Source organism: Homarus americanus, unplaced genomic scaffold, assembly GCF_018991925.1.
Source record: "Homarus americanus isolate GMGI-L3 unplaced genomic scaffold, GMGI_Hamer_2.0 scaffold6317, whole genome shotgun sequence".
Lineage (NCBI taxonomy): Eukaryota > Metazoa > Arthropoda > Malacostraca > Decapoda > Nephropidae > Homarus > Homarus americanus.
Genome location: NW_024730668.1, coordinates 19,108,291 through 19,123,030, shown reverse-complemented (window position 1 = coordinate 19,123,030; position 14,740 = coordinate 19,108,291). Strand labels below are relative to the sequence as shown.

Below are 14,740 nucleotides of genomic sequence, written 5' to 3'. Positions count from 1 at the left end.
ATGCGGGTAACATGGCCAATCCTCCTGCTTTATACAGCAGCTTGGCTGGGACTCCATCAGGCCCTGAGGCTTTATTTCTTTTCATCAGTTTGATGGCAGTAACTACCTCATCCAGGGATGGAGGATAGCTGAGATGGGTCAGCTCTGGATGCTGAGGGACCTGCTGGGTAGTCAGAATATCCACTCAGCGTTTCGGTTGAGCAGTGAATGGTAGTGGCCCATAAAATGTTTTAGTGGAATTGAAAAATTTGTGCATCTTGTGCTGATCTGCAAGTTTGTGTGTTTCACATGCTTTATTTTTAACCCAGTCATTCTTTAGATTGCGAAGTTCATGCTGGGCCTCCGCTTTCTTCTTGCTGAAGGTATCAGCTTTGGTCTGAGACTGAGGGTTGTTCTGCCAGTCAGTTAAAGCAGCACATTTATCATGGACAAGTACATTGATTCCTGGGTCATTCTTACACACGCACAAAAAAAAAAAAGCTAAATGCAGGTACATTAGCTTTATGAAGAGAAGCTATAAAATGGTTCCCACATGTGAGACTAGCAATTTGTGTAATTCCTTTACACACACACACACACTTAAAATACTCCAGAATCATATACAGTAGAGCGTCAATTTAAAGCGATTCAATTTAAGATTATTGATTTAAAGCGACACCCTCAATTAAGGACAATTTTTTAATTTAAAGTGAATCTTTCCTATCTTGTGCGAGTCAATCTGGCGCGTCATATTTAAAAATTTGCGCCTAATGTTTCTCTGGGCACGCTACACTGTCCTAAGGACAAAACTGTACTGTACATGTACTCAAAATAATGTACTAAATGATTACTAAAATTTTTGTCTAGTGCAAACTATGTTCATAATCAAATTAATCACTATCTTATAAGAATTCCAGCAATGTAAATTATATTCTCCCCCGTCACTTCTGTGACATTTTATAGGAGAAAAACATAAACTCAAGCTAAAGGACATAAATAAACAAATAAATACTTCACTAGACCTTCAGCGCCAGCTGTCAAACATGTCACTGTCACCCCGCCCCCATCTTCCCAGCCAGGTTTTGGTGTTCCAGGCTTAAAGTTTTTATCTTCTATAATATCACAGACTAAAGTTAGAATATAATTTGTATTGCTGGAATCCTTGCAAGACAGCGAATAATTTGAAAATAAACGTCATATATTTTGCACGAGATAAAAGTTTTTGCTTTGTAATAAAACTCTTAAATTAGAACTAAAATTTGTATGTCTAATGCGAGCTATAGCATGTTTATATTCAAATTAATCACCATCTTATAAGAATTCCACCAATGTTTATTATATTCTCCCATGTCAGTTCAGTGACACTTTATCAGAGAAAACCTTAAAGTCACTCTTAAGGACAGATAAAATAAATAAGCACTAGACCTTGGCATCAACTGTCAAACATATCACCTCACCTCCCTCCCTCCCCCTATCTTCCCAGTTTGGTTTAACATAATACTCCAAAAAACAATGTTTTATTTATTCTAGGAGATGGGCTGAGGTGCATCTGGGTAGACTCTGTCTTTTTAGTTCAGTATTTTGTTTCTCTCAAGTACCAAACTAAATTATTCCATTGAAACAACACTTCGATTTAGTGCGCTGGCTTAAAGCGACCTCTCTTGGAACCTATCTCGTGTTATATCGACGTTCTACTGTACAAGTTATTACTCGTTCTATTATAGTTGTATAAAATTTTATGCTAATTATTACTGTCATTAATTGGGTTCAGCAATAACGGGTCAAAACTCTGCCTCCATAACCTATAAACTTTTCTGTAGATCACTGTTACTAAATGTATTGGTCTTATAATAAAAAATAAACAAAAATCTTAATAAAAACAACTAGTCTACTGTTTCTCAAAAGTGCCAGTTCTTCTAAATAATTCACTAGCACTCAAAACTCGACAAAGTCAAACAATAATTCTTGTCTTCAATACCTCACACTAAATTAACCAAAACCTTTACAATGCTCAAATTACTGTATGTTCTCACTTTCTTTGATCCACATGCACAGTTATATCCCACTATGCATAGTCCTTTTTATTATTCCCTGAATGAGTTGTTAAACCTCAATTAAATTAACTCTATGAATGCAACAAGCAATATAAGGACTTTCTATCTGATTACCATTATTGCTCTTATAATATATCTCTCCTTCAAGATTTCATTCACAATTCAATCTAAATGCTGGTTATGTGGCACGACTATTGTTATTCCTGCACCGAGGTCTGTTTGATCATGTCCTGTCCCTTGATGGAGGTAACGAGAGCTCAAGGTGCGACTGAGGCGTGACAGTTCTGATAAAACCTGAGTCAGCAGAGAATTAGTATGACGTTGTGCTTCTCTCTGCTTAGCTGCATCGTCGAGCTTGGCTTCTAAGCGATCAAGTCTGCGGCAGACGGCCAAATTCTCTTCTATGTGCTCTAATCTTTGACAAATTTCTTTAACGTCACCAGGTAGAACCGTAGCATTTTGTTCACTTGTTAATCTGACAGATCCTCCAGGTGCTGAGGTTGACGGCTCCATATTTTCATCCATATCCTTCACTGGTTCATCTAGTAAGCCATCATCATAGTCTTCCACCTCTTGTTTAAAGTATCTTTGGATCTTCTTTTTTGGGCTGTTACGTGTTCCTTTCATTCTGCGCTTCCGTCTATTACCAGCTTCAGCATCTGAGAAAAAACAGGAATGGAAGCAATGAACGCAACAGGAAGTAACACCCATGAATGACACACAAGAACAACTGATACAAAAGAAGGAACAGTGATGACGCTCCGCCGACTAAGTTTACCAAGATGCAAGAAGAGTGCATGAGGTAATGCTTCACTGTCAGATGATCCACAAGGTATTTACTATATTTATTCCAGGATGAAGGTGTCTGAATGATATACCATATGACCTAATATGCCCACAAAAAAATATTCATCCTTGCTATATAATTAAGCAATTTTTTACGTTAAATTAGACCTCGGTAACAGCCCACCAACGGAACGTGGTGGTTGAGTGGATACAGCACTCGCCTCTTGTTCCAGAGGTCGGTGGTTCTATTCCCAGACGCTCCCAGCTTACCCAACTGTAAATGGGTACCCAAGCTTATAACTTGGGGAAGTGAATATGGTCAAGAGTAGTACCGACCAAGCTGTCTCCTTGTGTACCGAAGGTTTAGTATACAGTGTGCTGTGTTCATACTGACCTTAACAGGCAGTCATGACTATGGGACCCACTTTCACCAAATTGAATCAAGGGTAAAATTTTTAATTTACCAACTCAGTGGTGCCTCAGGCCTTTATGCATGAGTCTCCCAAAGCTAATACAGTACAAATGTTTAGCTGTATATTGGGGTTGTACTGCATCAGTTTCTGCCACATTCTGAGGACAGAAAAAAATCCCAATTTTTCTCTGAAAACAGTCATCTTGGGTCCTAAGAACACTGTTAGATGAGGAAAAGGCTGACAACTTCGCTCTGCTGGAGGAAAAAGTTACTCTGAGGGAAACCATGAAGAACAAGAAAACAAAGAACAATATATGTGAAGATGATGATCAAATGTGGACCGTCCAAAAGAAAAAGAACAAAAGAGAACGAGAACATAAAACTAACAAGACTATGGCCATAATGACCTCAGATGTTGAAAGCCAGTAAAGCAAATAAGCAAGCAGCGAGGCACAGCAAAATTTTAACGAACATGGCACATAATTTTTCTGCCAATTCTGTTCTACCTCAGACAACATCTCCAGAGAGACCAAGAAAGATCTCCAAGACCAACCAAATACTTATGAGATGAAAATTTTATGAAAAATCTGACTACATCTGCAGCAAAAATTAAGCAATCCCATCACAGCCTCCTTCAGGATGCTTCAGGGCAACAAGCAACTCAATGCCGACTGCAAAAGGAGATGAACAAGTCATTTCATCCTGCCCCATAAAACAACGACTCGTAGAGCATATGGAAGAATATTTTTGAGAGCTGGAGTTGCCTAAGAACTCACTGAGCATAAACCTGAGAAAGAGAATACATGGAATCAGATAAAACATAAGTTGTCAACACATCATCAGCAACTCTTCACCTACAGGATGACATTAAGCACATCTGGATAATGGATATGGGTTGTGATTATTTCTACCCTAAAGAGAAACATGACTAAATATCAAATAATATATCATAAAAGTATGCAAGTGATGAATTGTTTTATTTAAGCTTAATTTATGTATTTGTTAATTGTCACTTAAAAAGGTTAAGTTAGGTTAGAGGAATAAAAAATTTTGTTGTGACATTCCACATGAACGTAGTACAGTACAACACAGCCTTGAAACTCACCTGGAGGAGGAAGGCCAACAAGGTTCATAACATGCCTGACCTTGGTGTAATAAGGCCAGAGTGGGCATGTGCCTGTTGCCTCTGCCTCTGACTTGTGGTGATGGAAACCAGTGGCCAAATTAGCCCATTTGCGCTTACACTGCTCTGGCCCTGGCTGATGACCCTCCATCTTCATCTGTTCTGATACTGTCTGCAAGGAATATGCAGTTAGATAAAAGAAAAACTGCATAAAATTATCTTCTTTTCCCATCTTTAGAGAGAAAACACAAAAACATGGTGTCAAAATTGTATAATATGAACACGAAGTAGTACCTTAAGCTGTGTATCCTTATATTACCCTATTAATTATGTATAGTAAAGTATTACAGAACATATATTAATTCTATGTAATATTTCCATTTATTATGCACCATGTTATGTATATGAATTATCATATTTACATTTTATGTATTCAGCTTGTGAATGCTGGCATCTGTACATGCTAGCGCACAGTGATACATAGAGTGAAGACCACCAGTCCTTATGGTGTGGAAGCGAGTTTCTTGGTCCATCTCTGTATATCTCCCGTAAGAGAATAAGAACCTATTTTTAAGATAACAAGTGTTTGTGTATACCCTCAGTAGTGTAGAACATTTTGGTGGTACCAAAGGCAAACATAGATGGCGCAGTGAATATTTCTCAGTGAGATACAGTGGACAAGCCTTCCCGCCCGGACTGTGTTAATGGCGTCTCGTCTTCAGCTTCAAGGATTTACAGCAAGACTACTACAAGCCTCTAGACTTACAGTGTTGTGAAGTGCTATGCTGTGTACAGTGCTGTGAAGTGAAGTGTTTTGTGAAGTGCTGTGTTGTGTATTTTAATCATAACTGTCTGTGCAAATTGCGGTCGGATGACTAAGGGAGCTTGTCCAGCAGTGCATCCGCTCCCGTCTCTGGTCACAGGGTAACTGAGGACAACTGACCAGTGCTCGACGCTGCCCAGCTGCTCCTACGTCTGGCAGCGCGCCAAGCCTCACACACACACACACGCATTCACAGACCCACCTTATATTAAATTCTTGCGAATTACTTCAGACTTCTGTAATTCTGTGCATCGATTACGAGGGGTTGACCCGGTCTTTTGCACAGATAGAGTACAGAAGCTGTCGGCATGTCTCACAGGGATCAAAATGATACCCTGGACAATGGAGTTACGAGTTTTAGTCTGGGAGACCTCTCCCCACCCACACTCAGGCCCCATGCTCCCTACAGTGACAACGCCCAAGCACCCACAGAATCTCCTCGTTCATCGCGAGCAAGCTCTCCTGCGATGCATGCGTCCACAGATCTCCTTCAACTGATTAAGTGGATGGAAACTTCTCGACGCCAGGATGATATTGCAAGGAGAAATGAGGAAGAAATTCGGTACAGAAAGTCTGAAAAACGGCGCCACGAAGAGGAACAAAGGCGCAGAGAACTAGAAGATATACGTAGAAGTGAGGATGACCTGAGAAGAAGAGAGGATCAAGCCAGATTTGAAGTCTTGATTTCTCTGTTCGCCTCCCCACAACGATCTACTGCACAAGATTCGTCTGCTACTACTAACGCTGATACGACTAGAGGTACTGGTACCTCATTTCCCAGAGTCGATTCAACAATTCCTCAAAAGGCTGCAGCACAAATGCCTCCCTCTCTGAAGTCTGACGCTTCTTATCAGATATTTCGGGAATGGCGTCGACGTTGGCAAGACTATGCAACAATGGTTGACTTGTCAAGTTTACCACAGCCTAAACAGATGATACAGCCTCGTATGTGCTTGTCCTTAGAGACACAACGTACTCTCGAGCACACACTTCAAGTGCCTCCTACGACAACTCTGACGGTAGAGGCCGTGCTCGACACGTTACAGGAACATGTTAAGGGACAGCGCAACGAAGCACTCAGAAGAAGAGAACTCCTCCAATGTAAGCAGCTTGATGGAGAATCTTTTGATGCATTTTTTGTAAGGCTCAAAAGGTGTTCAGAGGAAGTTGATGTTTGTCCTGGAAATTCTCAAGTCTGTGAAGAGACACAACTCAAGACAATTATTTTAACGGGTGTTCGAGATGAAGAGCTAGTTCAGCGTCTCATTTCACTTGACCCCACTTCCTCCCTTCAAGATGTTGTTACAAAATGTCGAGCGTACGAGGCCCCCAGGTGTGCGACTTCAGCTTTACGTTCACAACCTGACCAGGTGAGGGCGGTGTCTTCCTACAGAAAGGGTAAGAAGCAGCAAGGTAACCCCACCCCTCACCCTCCAGCTACACCTTCAGCAGCAGCTTTGTGTAACAGCTGTGCGAGACAGCATGATGCCACCCAGTGCCCAGCTGCTCAAAGCGTGTGCAGAAGTTGCGACCGCCAGGGTCACTGGGCTTACACAGTCAAGTGCCCTGCTAGCAAAGTTCAGTGCAGACTTTGTGGTCGTGTGGGCCATTATGACAAATGTTGTCGTAAGAAGACACAGAGAGGACACCACCTAGGATCCAAGAAGTCATCCTCAGGTAGTGCTGGCGCGCCCCCTCCTTCTGGCAAGCATCAAGACGCTGTGTCCAGTCGTTCCTGCCGTCGTGTACATTGTTCCACAGACACGACGCCCCAGCACATCAATGTCGTCAATTCTTACGGTAACTTGCCATCCAGTCTTCAGATGTTACCTGACACCGATGCTGACGTCTCAGTAATTGGTCCACAACACTTAGCAAGTTTGGGAATACCCCGGAGCAACCTACAGCCCCCTCCTCAGACAACGAAACTGACAGCTGATGGTTCCAAGATGGCTCCAGCTTTGGGATCTTTCTGGGCTACTCTTACCTTTGGTAAGCAGTCTTGCTCAGCCCGGATTGATGTTCATGATGGGATCCCGACTCCGCTTTTATCATATGGCCATTGTCAAGAGTTGGCCATTATTTCCAAGGAATTCCCCAAACCTATTTTAAAGATCACCCATGTCAACAGGTTGAAGGAACTCCCTATCTCTACTAACACGTCCCCTTCTGATGCAAGAGCTTACCTTCTCAAGGAGTTTGCTGACGTGTTGGTTACGAAGAAATCTTTAGGATCCACACCACTCAAGCCGATGGTGGGTCCACCTATGAAGATTCATCTTAAAGATGGTGCCACACCTTTTGCCATCCACACCCCTCGTTTGATTCCTCACGCCTACAAGGAGCTAGTTAGACAAGAGCTTGACTCCATGGTTGCTCAGGGAATCATCAAGCCGGCCGGAGACGAACCTTCACCTTGGTGCCACCCTCTCGTCCCCGTCGCCAAACCTCGTGGTGGAGTACGGATCACCACCGATCTATCAAAACTTAACCAGCAAGTTTCCCGTCCAGCCCACCCTTCACCCACACCCTTCGCAGCTGTTCGAAATGTGGACCCGAAGGCGAAGTTTTTTACAACGATGGACGCCTTATGTGGTTATAGGCAGATCGAGTTGGCCGAAGAAGACCAGCATTTGACTACATTCATCACACCATATGGAAGATATCAGTATTGCAGAGGCCCCATGGGATTTGCCGCTACAGGCAATGCATTCTGTCAACGTGGTGACGCGGCCCTTCAAGGAGTCATGAATTGTGTCAAAGTGGTTTATGATATTTTACTCCATGACGAAGACTACTGTGCCCACCTCTCCCGAATATATGAAGGTCTCACCAGATGTCGAAAGTACGGGATTACCCTCAACGCTGACAAGTTTGTAGTCGCCGCACCATCAGTGAACTTCTGTGGGTACACTATCTCAGCATCAGGTATCGCAGCTGACCCGGAGAAATTAAGTGGAATCAGGGATTTTCCAACCCCTGCCAACCTGACAGACCTCCGTTCTTTTTTGGGTCTGGTCAATCAGCTGGCTGAATTTTCACCTGACATCTCCGCCGCAGCCCAGCCGTTACGCCCCCTGCTGAGCCCCAGGAGGACATTCCTGTGGACCCCAGATCATCAAGAGGCCTTCCAGCGAGTCAAGCAGGCCCTCTTAAGTCCACCTGTCCTCGCCTGTTACGACCCAGCCCTACCCACCGTCCTCCAGACTAAGGCCTCCAGACTCTACGGCGTTGGTTACGCCCTTCTGCAGGACCATGGCGGTGGACAACTCCGCTTAATTCAGTGTGGATCCCGGTTCCTGACGGACGCCGAGACCCGATATGCCACGATTGAGCTGGAGATGTTGGCTGTTGTCTGGGCGATGGCGAAGTGCCGCTTCTACCTGATAGGATTTCAGCACTTCACCCTCTTCACGGATAATCGCCCACTTGTACCTATTATCAATCACTACTCTTTGGATGCAGTAGAGAATCCTCGCCTTCAACGTTTGAAAGAGAAGCTCTCGTCTTATCTCTTCACGGCTGTGTGGCGTGCGGGTAAGCTGCTGTGCATCCCGGATGCCCTGTCCCGCGCCCCTGTCAGTCGCCCCACCCCAGAGGACGAGATGTTGTGTTCTACAGCTGCTGCATCCCTCAAGTCAGTAGTTTCATTGAAGGCCGTCTTCACATCAGAAGAGTCTACAGCACCGGATGCAGACAAACCCTTGAAGATCTCCACACAGCAGCCCGGGCCGACCCTTCCTATATCCGGCTCGTCGACTGTGTGTCCCAGGGATTTCCATCTAACCGATATGACCTTCATGAATCGCAACTCCCGTACTGGAAGATACGCGAGGACCTCTATTGTGACAGAGACCTCGTCTTGTATGGTCCACGAGTAGTCATTCCTGCTGCCCTACGCCGCCGTACCTTGACCCGCCTTCACGACAGCCATCGAGGAGTGGAGGCCACCAAGCGACGGGCGAAGCAGACTGTATTTTGGCCCGGAATCGACGTGGACATTGCAAGTACCGTCCGTGCCTGTGAGCCGTGCCAGATTCTGCAACCCAGCCAGCAACAGGAACCTTTAATGTGCGACGATAACCCTTCAAGACCCTTCGAGTCTGTGTCGGCCGACTTCTTTGCAGTGGCAGGGAAGTCCTTCCTCGTCATTGCCGACCGATTGTCTGGATGACCTGTTGTCGTCCCCTGTGGTAGTGATACAACGGCTACTGCTACCATCCGGAATTTCAGGCATTACTTCAGAGAAGTTGGTGTTCCCCTCCGCCTCAGGACTGATGGAGGACCCCAGTTCACCAGCCACGAGTTCCGGGACTTCATGGACCGTTGGGGAGTCCGTCATGTCGTGACCTCGCCCCACTACCCCCAAGCGAATGGACACGCTGAAGCAGCAGTCAAGACTGTTAAACACCTGATCCATAAGGTGTCACCCTCAGGAAATATCGACTGCGAGGACTTCAATCGAGGTTTGTTGGAATTACGCAACACCCCGAACTTCACCGGACGCTCCCCAGCCCAGGTTCTATATGGACATCATCTCAGATCTTGTGTTCCTGCCCACCCGAAGTCTTTTTCTCAAGAATGGCAGGCCAATACTGAGGAATGTGACCGCCGTGCAGCAGAACGAGCCACATATGTCGCTGCTCGGTACGACTGTCATGCCCGCCCCCTTCCCAGGTTGAGTATCGGCCAGCAGGTCAGGATTCAAGATCCAGTATCTCACCGCTGGGACAAGGTTGGGGTTGTCATGGGTATTGGCCGGTCCAGGGACTACCAAGTGCGTCTTCCTAGTGGTAGAGTATGGTGGAGGAACCGTCGTTTCCTCCGACCTGTGGAGCTGCCTAGTGTTGACCCTTCCCCAGTTGAGTCCCCTAATGTTGATGTCTTTACAGTAAATCCATCCCCACCTTGTGTTTCTGCCCCGGTACTCCGCAGGTCCGAGCGACTCAGAAACAAAAGGTCCGCTCAAGATGAAACTATGAGCGTATAGGGGGAGGGAGGTGTATAATATGGACACGAAGTAGTACCTTAAGCTGTGTATCCTTATATTACCCTATTAATTATGTATAGTAAAGTATTACAGAACATGTATTAATTCTATGTAATATTTCCATTTATTATGCACCATGTTATGTATATGAATTATCATATTTACATTTTATGTATTCAGCTTGTGAATGCTGGCATCTGTACATGCTAGCGCACAGTGATACATAGAGTGAAGACCACCAGTCCTTATGGTGTGGAAGCGAGTTTCTTGGTCCATCTCTGTATATCTCCCGTAAGAGAATAAGAACCTATTTTTAAGATTACAAGTGTTTGTATATACCCTCAGTAGTGTAGAACATTTTGGGGGTACCAAAGGCAAACATAGAAAAATCAATAATATAAATTGACAAGTGTAGGTTATGTATCTATGCTACTGTGCCGAGTAGCAACCTTGTAAATAAGCTACTGTGCCGAGTAGCATTTATATATGTAATTACATGGCAACACTGCACGTGTTATGTGGCAACGTTGCCCCGAGGCTGCCATATGGCAATGCAGTCTCATTCTGACTCTGTGGGCCGTGCATGGCACACGCTAGTCACCACTTGTATTTCTCCTATCCGTTAATAAATGGACTTCAGTGTTACCCGATGTTTCCCTACCCATCACTGCCTTCTTCAGGGAACACTTGGAACCTTCATGGCACAGTGAGTAGGATCTGTGGACTTACAAGTGTGTGAACAATGGACAGCTAGCCGGCGATGTGCGAATGTCGGCGATGTGCGAATGTCGGCGATGTGCGCGTCAACTCTTAGTGTGTTGTGTTGTGTTTCGCCACGACGTGCAGTGTTGCGCCGTCACAGTGTGTTTTAGTGACGGTGGCAGTGTTAGTGTCAGTGTATTAGTGTGTCTAGAGCTGAGAGTTGAGCATTGGCCTCTTTTTTGTGGTACCCACGGAGCACGCAGGCGTACACCCTTCTCGTGTGACATCCGGGGAGACACAGACGTACTTGCCTCCGTCGGCCACCACGATCTGGTCTCTCAGACAGACAGACAGACACACACACACACACTCACGGACAGAACAGTGGACTCTATGCGTTATTTTTGCGCTATTTATGTCATATATATGTGGTTCGAGCTGATGAGGCGCCACTTTATATACTAAACAGCGCAGTTCAAGCATACTAAGATGGGGGGTAAGAAGGGACAACGTCAAGATGGGAGACACGACTCCCCACCACCTTCCCCTCCACCGGGAGCAGACTCTCATCCTCCACCTCCAGCGACGGACATTGCCACAATTCTGAGGTGGATGGACGACAGGGACGAGAGACGCAGAGAGATGGAATTTCAGAGGGAGGAGATACGAAGAGAGGAGGAAAAGGCGCATTTTGATGCACTATTGGCAACCCTGGCGCTCACCCACCATCCCTCACTCGCAGGTATCACGTACCAAGGCGCCAGTACCCTCCCTCCTCCACCACACCAGCGTCCTCAGGTACTCTTGCTACTCCAACAGCTCCCAAGGCATCTGTTCAACCCCCACCCGCCCTCTCACCAGACGTCACGTTTCAGCTTTTTCGTGAGTGGAGGCGGCGTTGGACAGATTACTCCACAATGGTGGACCTTGACAGCATGCCTCCAAACAAACAGCTCATCCAACTGCGGATGTGTTTGTCGCTGGAGACCCAGAGAGTTTTGGAGCACACGTTGCAAGTGCCTCCCGATTCTACGTCTTCAGTGACGGATGTGCTCGACCTTTTGCAGGAGCACGTTAAGGGTCGGAATAACGAGGCTTTGCGTCGCCGCGCCTTCACCAGCTGCAAGCAGGCGGAGAATGAATCCTTTGACGACTTTTTTGTACGTTTGAAGAGTTTGTCGGAGGAGATCGACGTCTGCAAGGCGCACAGCCGGGAATGTGAGGAAGCCTGGATCAAGCACGGGATCTTGGCAGGTGTCAGGCAAGAAGAGTTGTGCAGCGACTCATCCCCCTGGATGCTTCCTCCACACTCCAGGTGGTAGTGACTGAATGTCGGTCATACGAGGCCACCAAGTCCGCCACCTCTGCCTTACGGGCCCCACCTGCTGTGAGAGCTATCTCACAGTACAAGAAGGGTAAGAAGGCGGCCAACAACGTGAAGGCTGCCGCACGTTCTTCCACGCCTCCGCCTAGTGCTTCCTGTGGCAGCTGTGGAAAGCAGCATGGCCCCAAGACATGCCCGGCCGCCGACGCACTGTGTCGTGGATGTGACCGTAAGGGCCACAGGTCTAACACAGACAGGTGCCCTGCACGAGGCCACAAGTGTCAGGCCTGCGGTCGCTATGGACACTACGACAAGTGCTGCCGCCAAACCAAGCCCATAAGCCCGAGACGAGGAGGAAAGCAGCGCACTTCCCTCGGGGTGGTTCGCACGCAGCCCCCTTCAGATGGCCCACGCAGCCCCAAGCAGCAGCGGAGTCACATCAGGAGGGTGGAATCGACCACACGCCCCAGGGCTACCCCTTCCCATACCATCCGTGTCGCCGTCACACACGGTGATGTGTCGGGTCACATCGAGGTGATACCAGACACCGGCGCTGATACTACGGTGATAGGCTTGAAGCACCCCCAGAAACTGGGCCTCACCAAACGCGGCCTGGGACCACCGCCGCAGCTGCAGTACTACAATGCGGACGGTTCCCAGATGCCGGACGCTGTGGGCTCCTTTCAAGCGGAGATCACTTACGGCGACAGGACGCGTCACGGATGGATGGACGTGCAGCCCACTCTCGCTACACCCTTGCTGTCGTGGGAGCACTGCAAGGAGTTAGGCGTGGTGCCCAGAGACTTTCCTGAGCAGATCCCAGCTGCTCGGTACACCACCAGCAGGGTGCGTGAATCAACGAGCGACGCACCTGGTGCTGCCGCGCAGAGCTGCCCAGAACCCGCGTCCACTCCCGCCCCGCCTCCACCCAAGTCACGGCTGCTTCCTCTTCACAGCGAGACGTCTCCTTCAGCCGCAAGGGCCTACTTCCTGAAGGAGTACTCGGATGTGCTGGTGACGAAGGAGGCCCTACGGACAGCGCCACTGAAGGCTATGGCGGGTCCACCTATGAGGATACACCTGCGGGAAGATGCACAGCCGTTTGCCATACATGTTAATCCGTAAAGCAGCAGGGTAGAGTGGTTGGTAGGCGCCAAAACGTGTTCAGTTGTCCACATGCCAGTGAGCCTATGCGCCGTCCCTCTGAGGCCCACTGCTGCTCCAAGATCCCCTGCTGGTTTAGCCTGGGCACACGAAGCACCCAGTTCCTGTGTGATGCCACGAGGAGGCACAGCAGGAATCTTGATGGTACAGAGGCTGTGTACTGGCAGGGGAAGACTTACACAAGTTGCTTCCCCTGTTCGCCACGAGAGCTCGTCAGCGGCGGTAGCTGAAAGGGAGAGGAAACAAGCAGTGCTTGTACCTTAACACTAACAAATTGCTGCCGCACTAGATGCATTACACCACCCTGTGCACACACACACACACACACACACACACACACACACACACTTCACCTTACTATCTCCTCACCAATAACATAGAGGGAAATACCATCGAACAAGAAAACCATCTTAATCATAGGCCTCGACCAGTACCAGAACCCCTGCAATACTAGAAATTAATCCTGACATTAGAAGGACGAAGCAACTCACGGGCAAAAAAGCAGTCATTACAGACTGGATTAGCTCGGGGGATCCACCCAATACTCTTTGCGTCCGTAGTGCCTATCAGAATCTGAAGGTAACTCTCTATCAGCCTCCTACCCGAAGATGTTTCAAGTGTCAACACTGGGTCAGGTGGACCGAGTATGCCCCTCCACCAAGCAGTGGTGTGGTCTCTGCTCACGACAACATGGAACACAGGTTTGCAGATATAAAAGTACTCAAGGGGGAACCATTCACGAGAGGTGTATAAACTGCAAAACAGATTGGGTCTCTGTATGACACCCTGGCTTTTCTGGAGCTTCCCCTCAGCGAACAGACCCCATCTCCTCTACCTCCTCCACCACACACCCACCCCTACCTCCTCCACCTTCTCCACCACACACCCACCCCTACCTCCTCCACCTTCTACACCACACACCCACCCCCCTACCTCCTCCACCTTTTCCACCACACCCCCACCCCAAACTCCTCCACCACACCTCCACCACCAACCTCCTCCACCACACCTCCACCCCAACCTCCTCCACCACACCCCATCCCTCCTCCACCACAACCTCACCCAACCTCCTCCATCACACCCCACCTCCAACACACCCACCCTCACACACACCACCCCACCCCACCTCCTCCACCACACCCCCACACCCACTTCCTCCACCACCACACCCTCACCCCAGAACACCTCCTCCACCACACCCTACCTCCTAAACCACACCCCCACTTCCATCTCCTTCACCAGACTCCCCTCCACCACACCTCAACCCCCACTTCCTCCACCACACCCCCACACCCACCTTTTTTCTCTTTTTTTTCTATATTATTGTTATTATTATTATTATTATTATTATTATTATTATTATTATTATTATTATTATTATTA

At 47.4% G+C, this 14,740-nt stretch overlaps 1 protein-coding gene across 1 annotated transcript; it reads right to left on the bottom strand.

The window, feature by feature from the left end:
* Nucleotides 1-1,078: 1,078 nt before the first annotated feature.
* On the bottom strand, nucleotides 1,079-4,670 carry LOC121867269. The gene is made up of 2 exons (XM_042367135.1): nucleotides 4,337-4,670; nucleotides 1,079-2,692 (listed from the first exon to the last, which is right to left on the bottom strand). Exons 1-2 carry the CDS (start codon nucleotides 4,584-4,586, stop codon nucleotides 2,196-2,198), a joined length of 747 nt encoding a protein of 248 aa, XP_042223069.1. The 5' UTR covers nucleotides 4,587-4,670; the 3' UTR covers nucleotides 1,079-2,195.
* Nucleotides 4,671-14,740: the final 10,070 nt, after the last annotated feature.

Excerpts from the sequence above, each read along its gene's own strand:
- LOC121867269 (XM_042367135.1), bottom strand. The coding sequence starts at position 4,586 with ATGGGAAAAGAAGATAATTTTATGCAGTTTTTCTTTTATCTAACTGCA. Across the intron at positions 2,693-4,336 it reads TGTTGGCCTTCCTCCTCCAG|ATGCTGAAGCTGGTAATAGA; the intron begins GTGAGTTTCAAG and ends GTTTTTTCTCAG.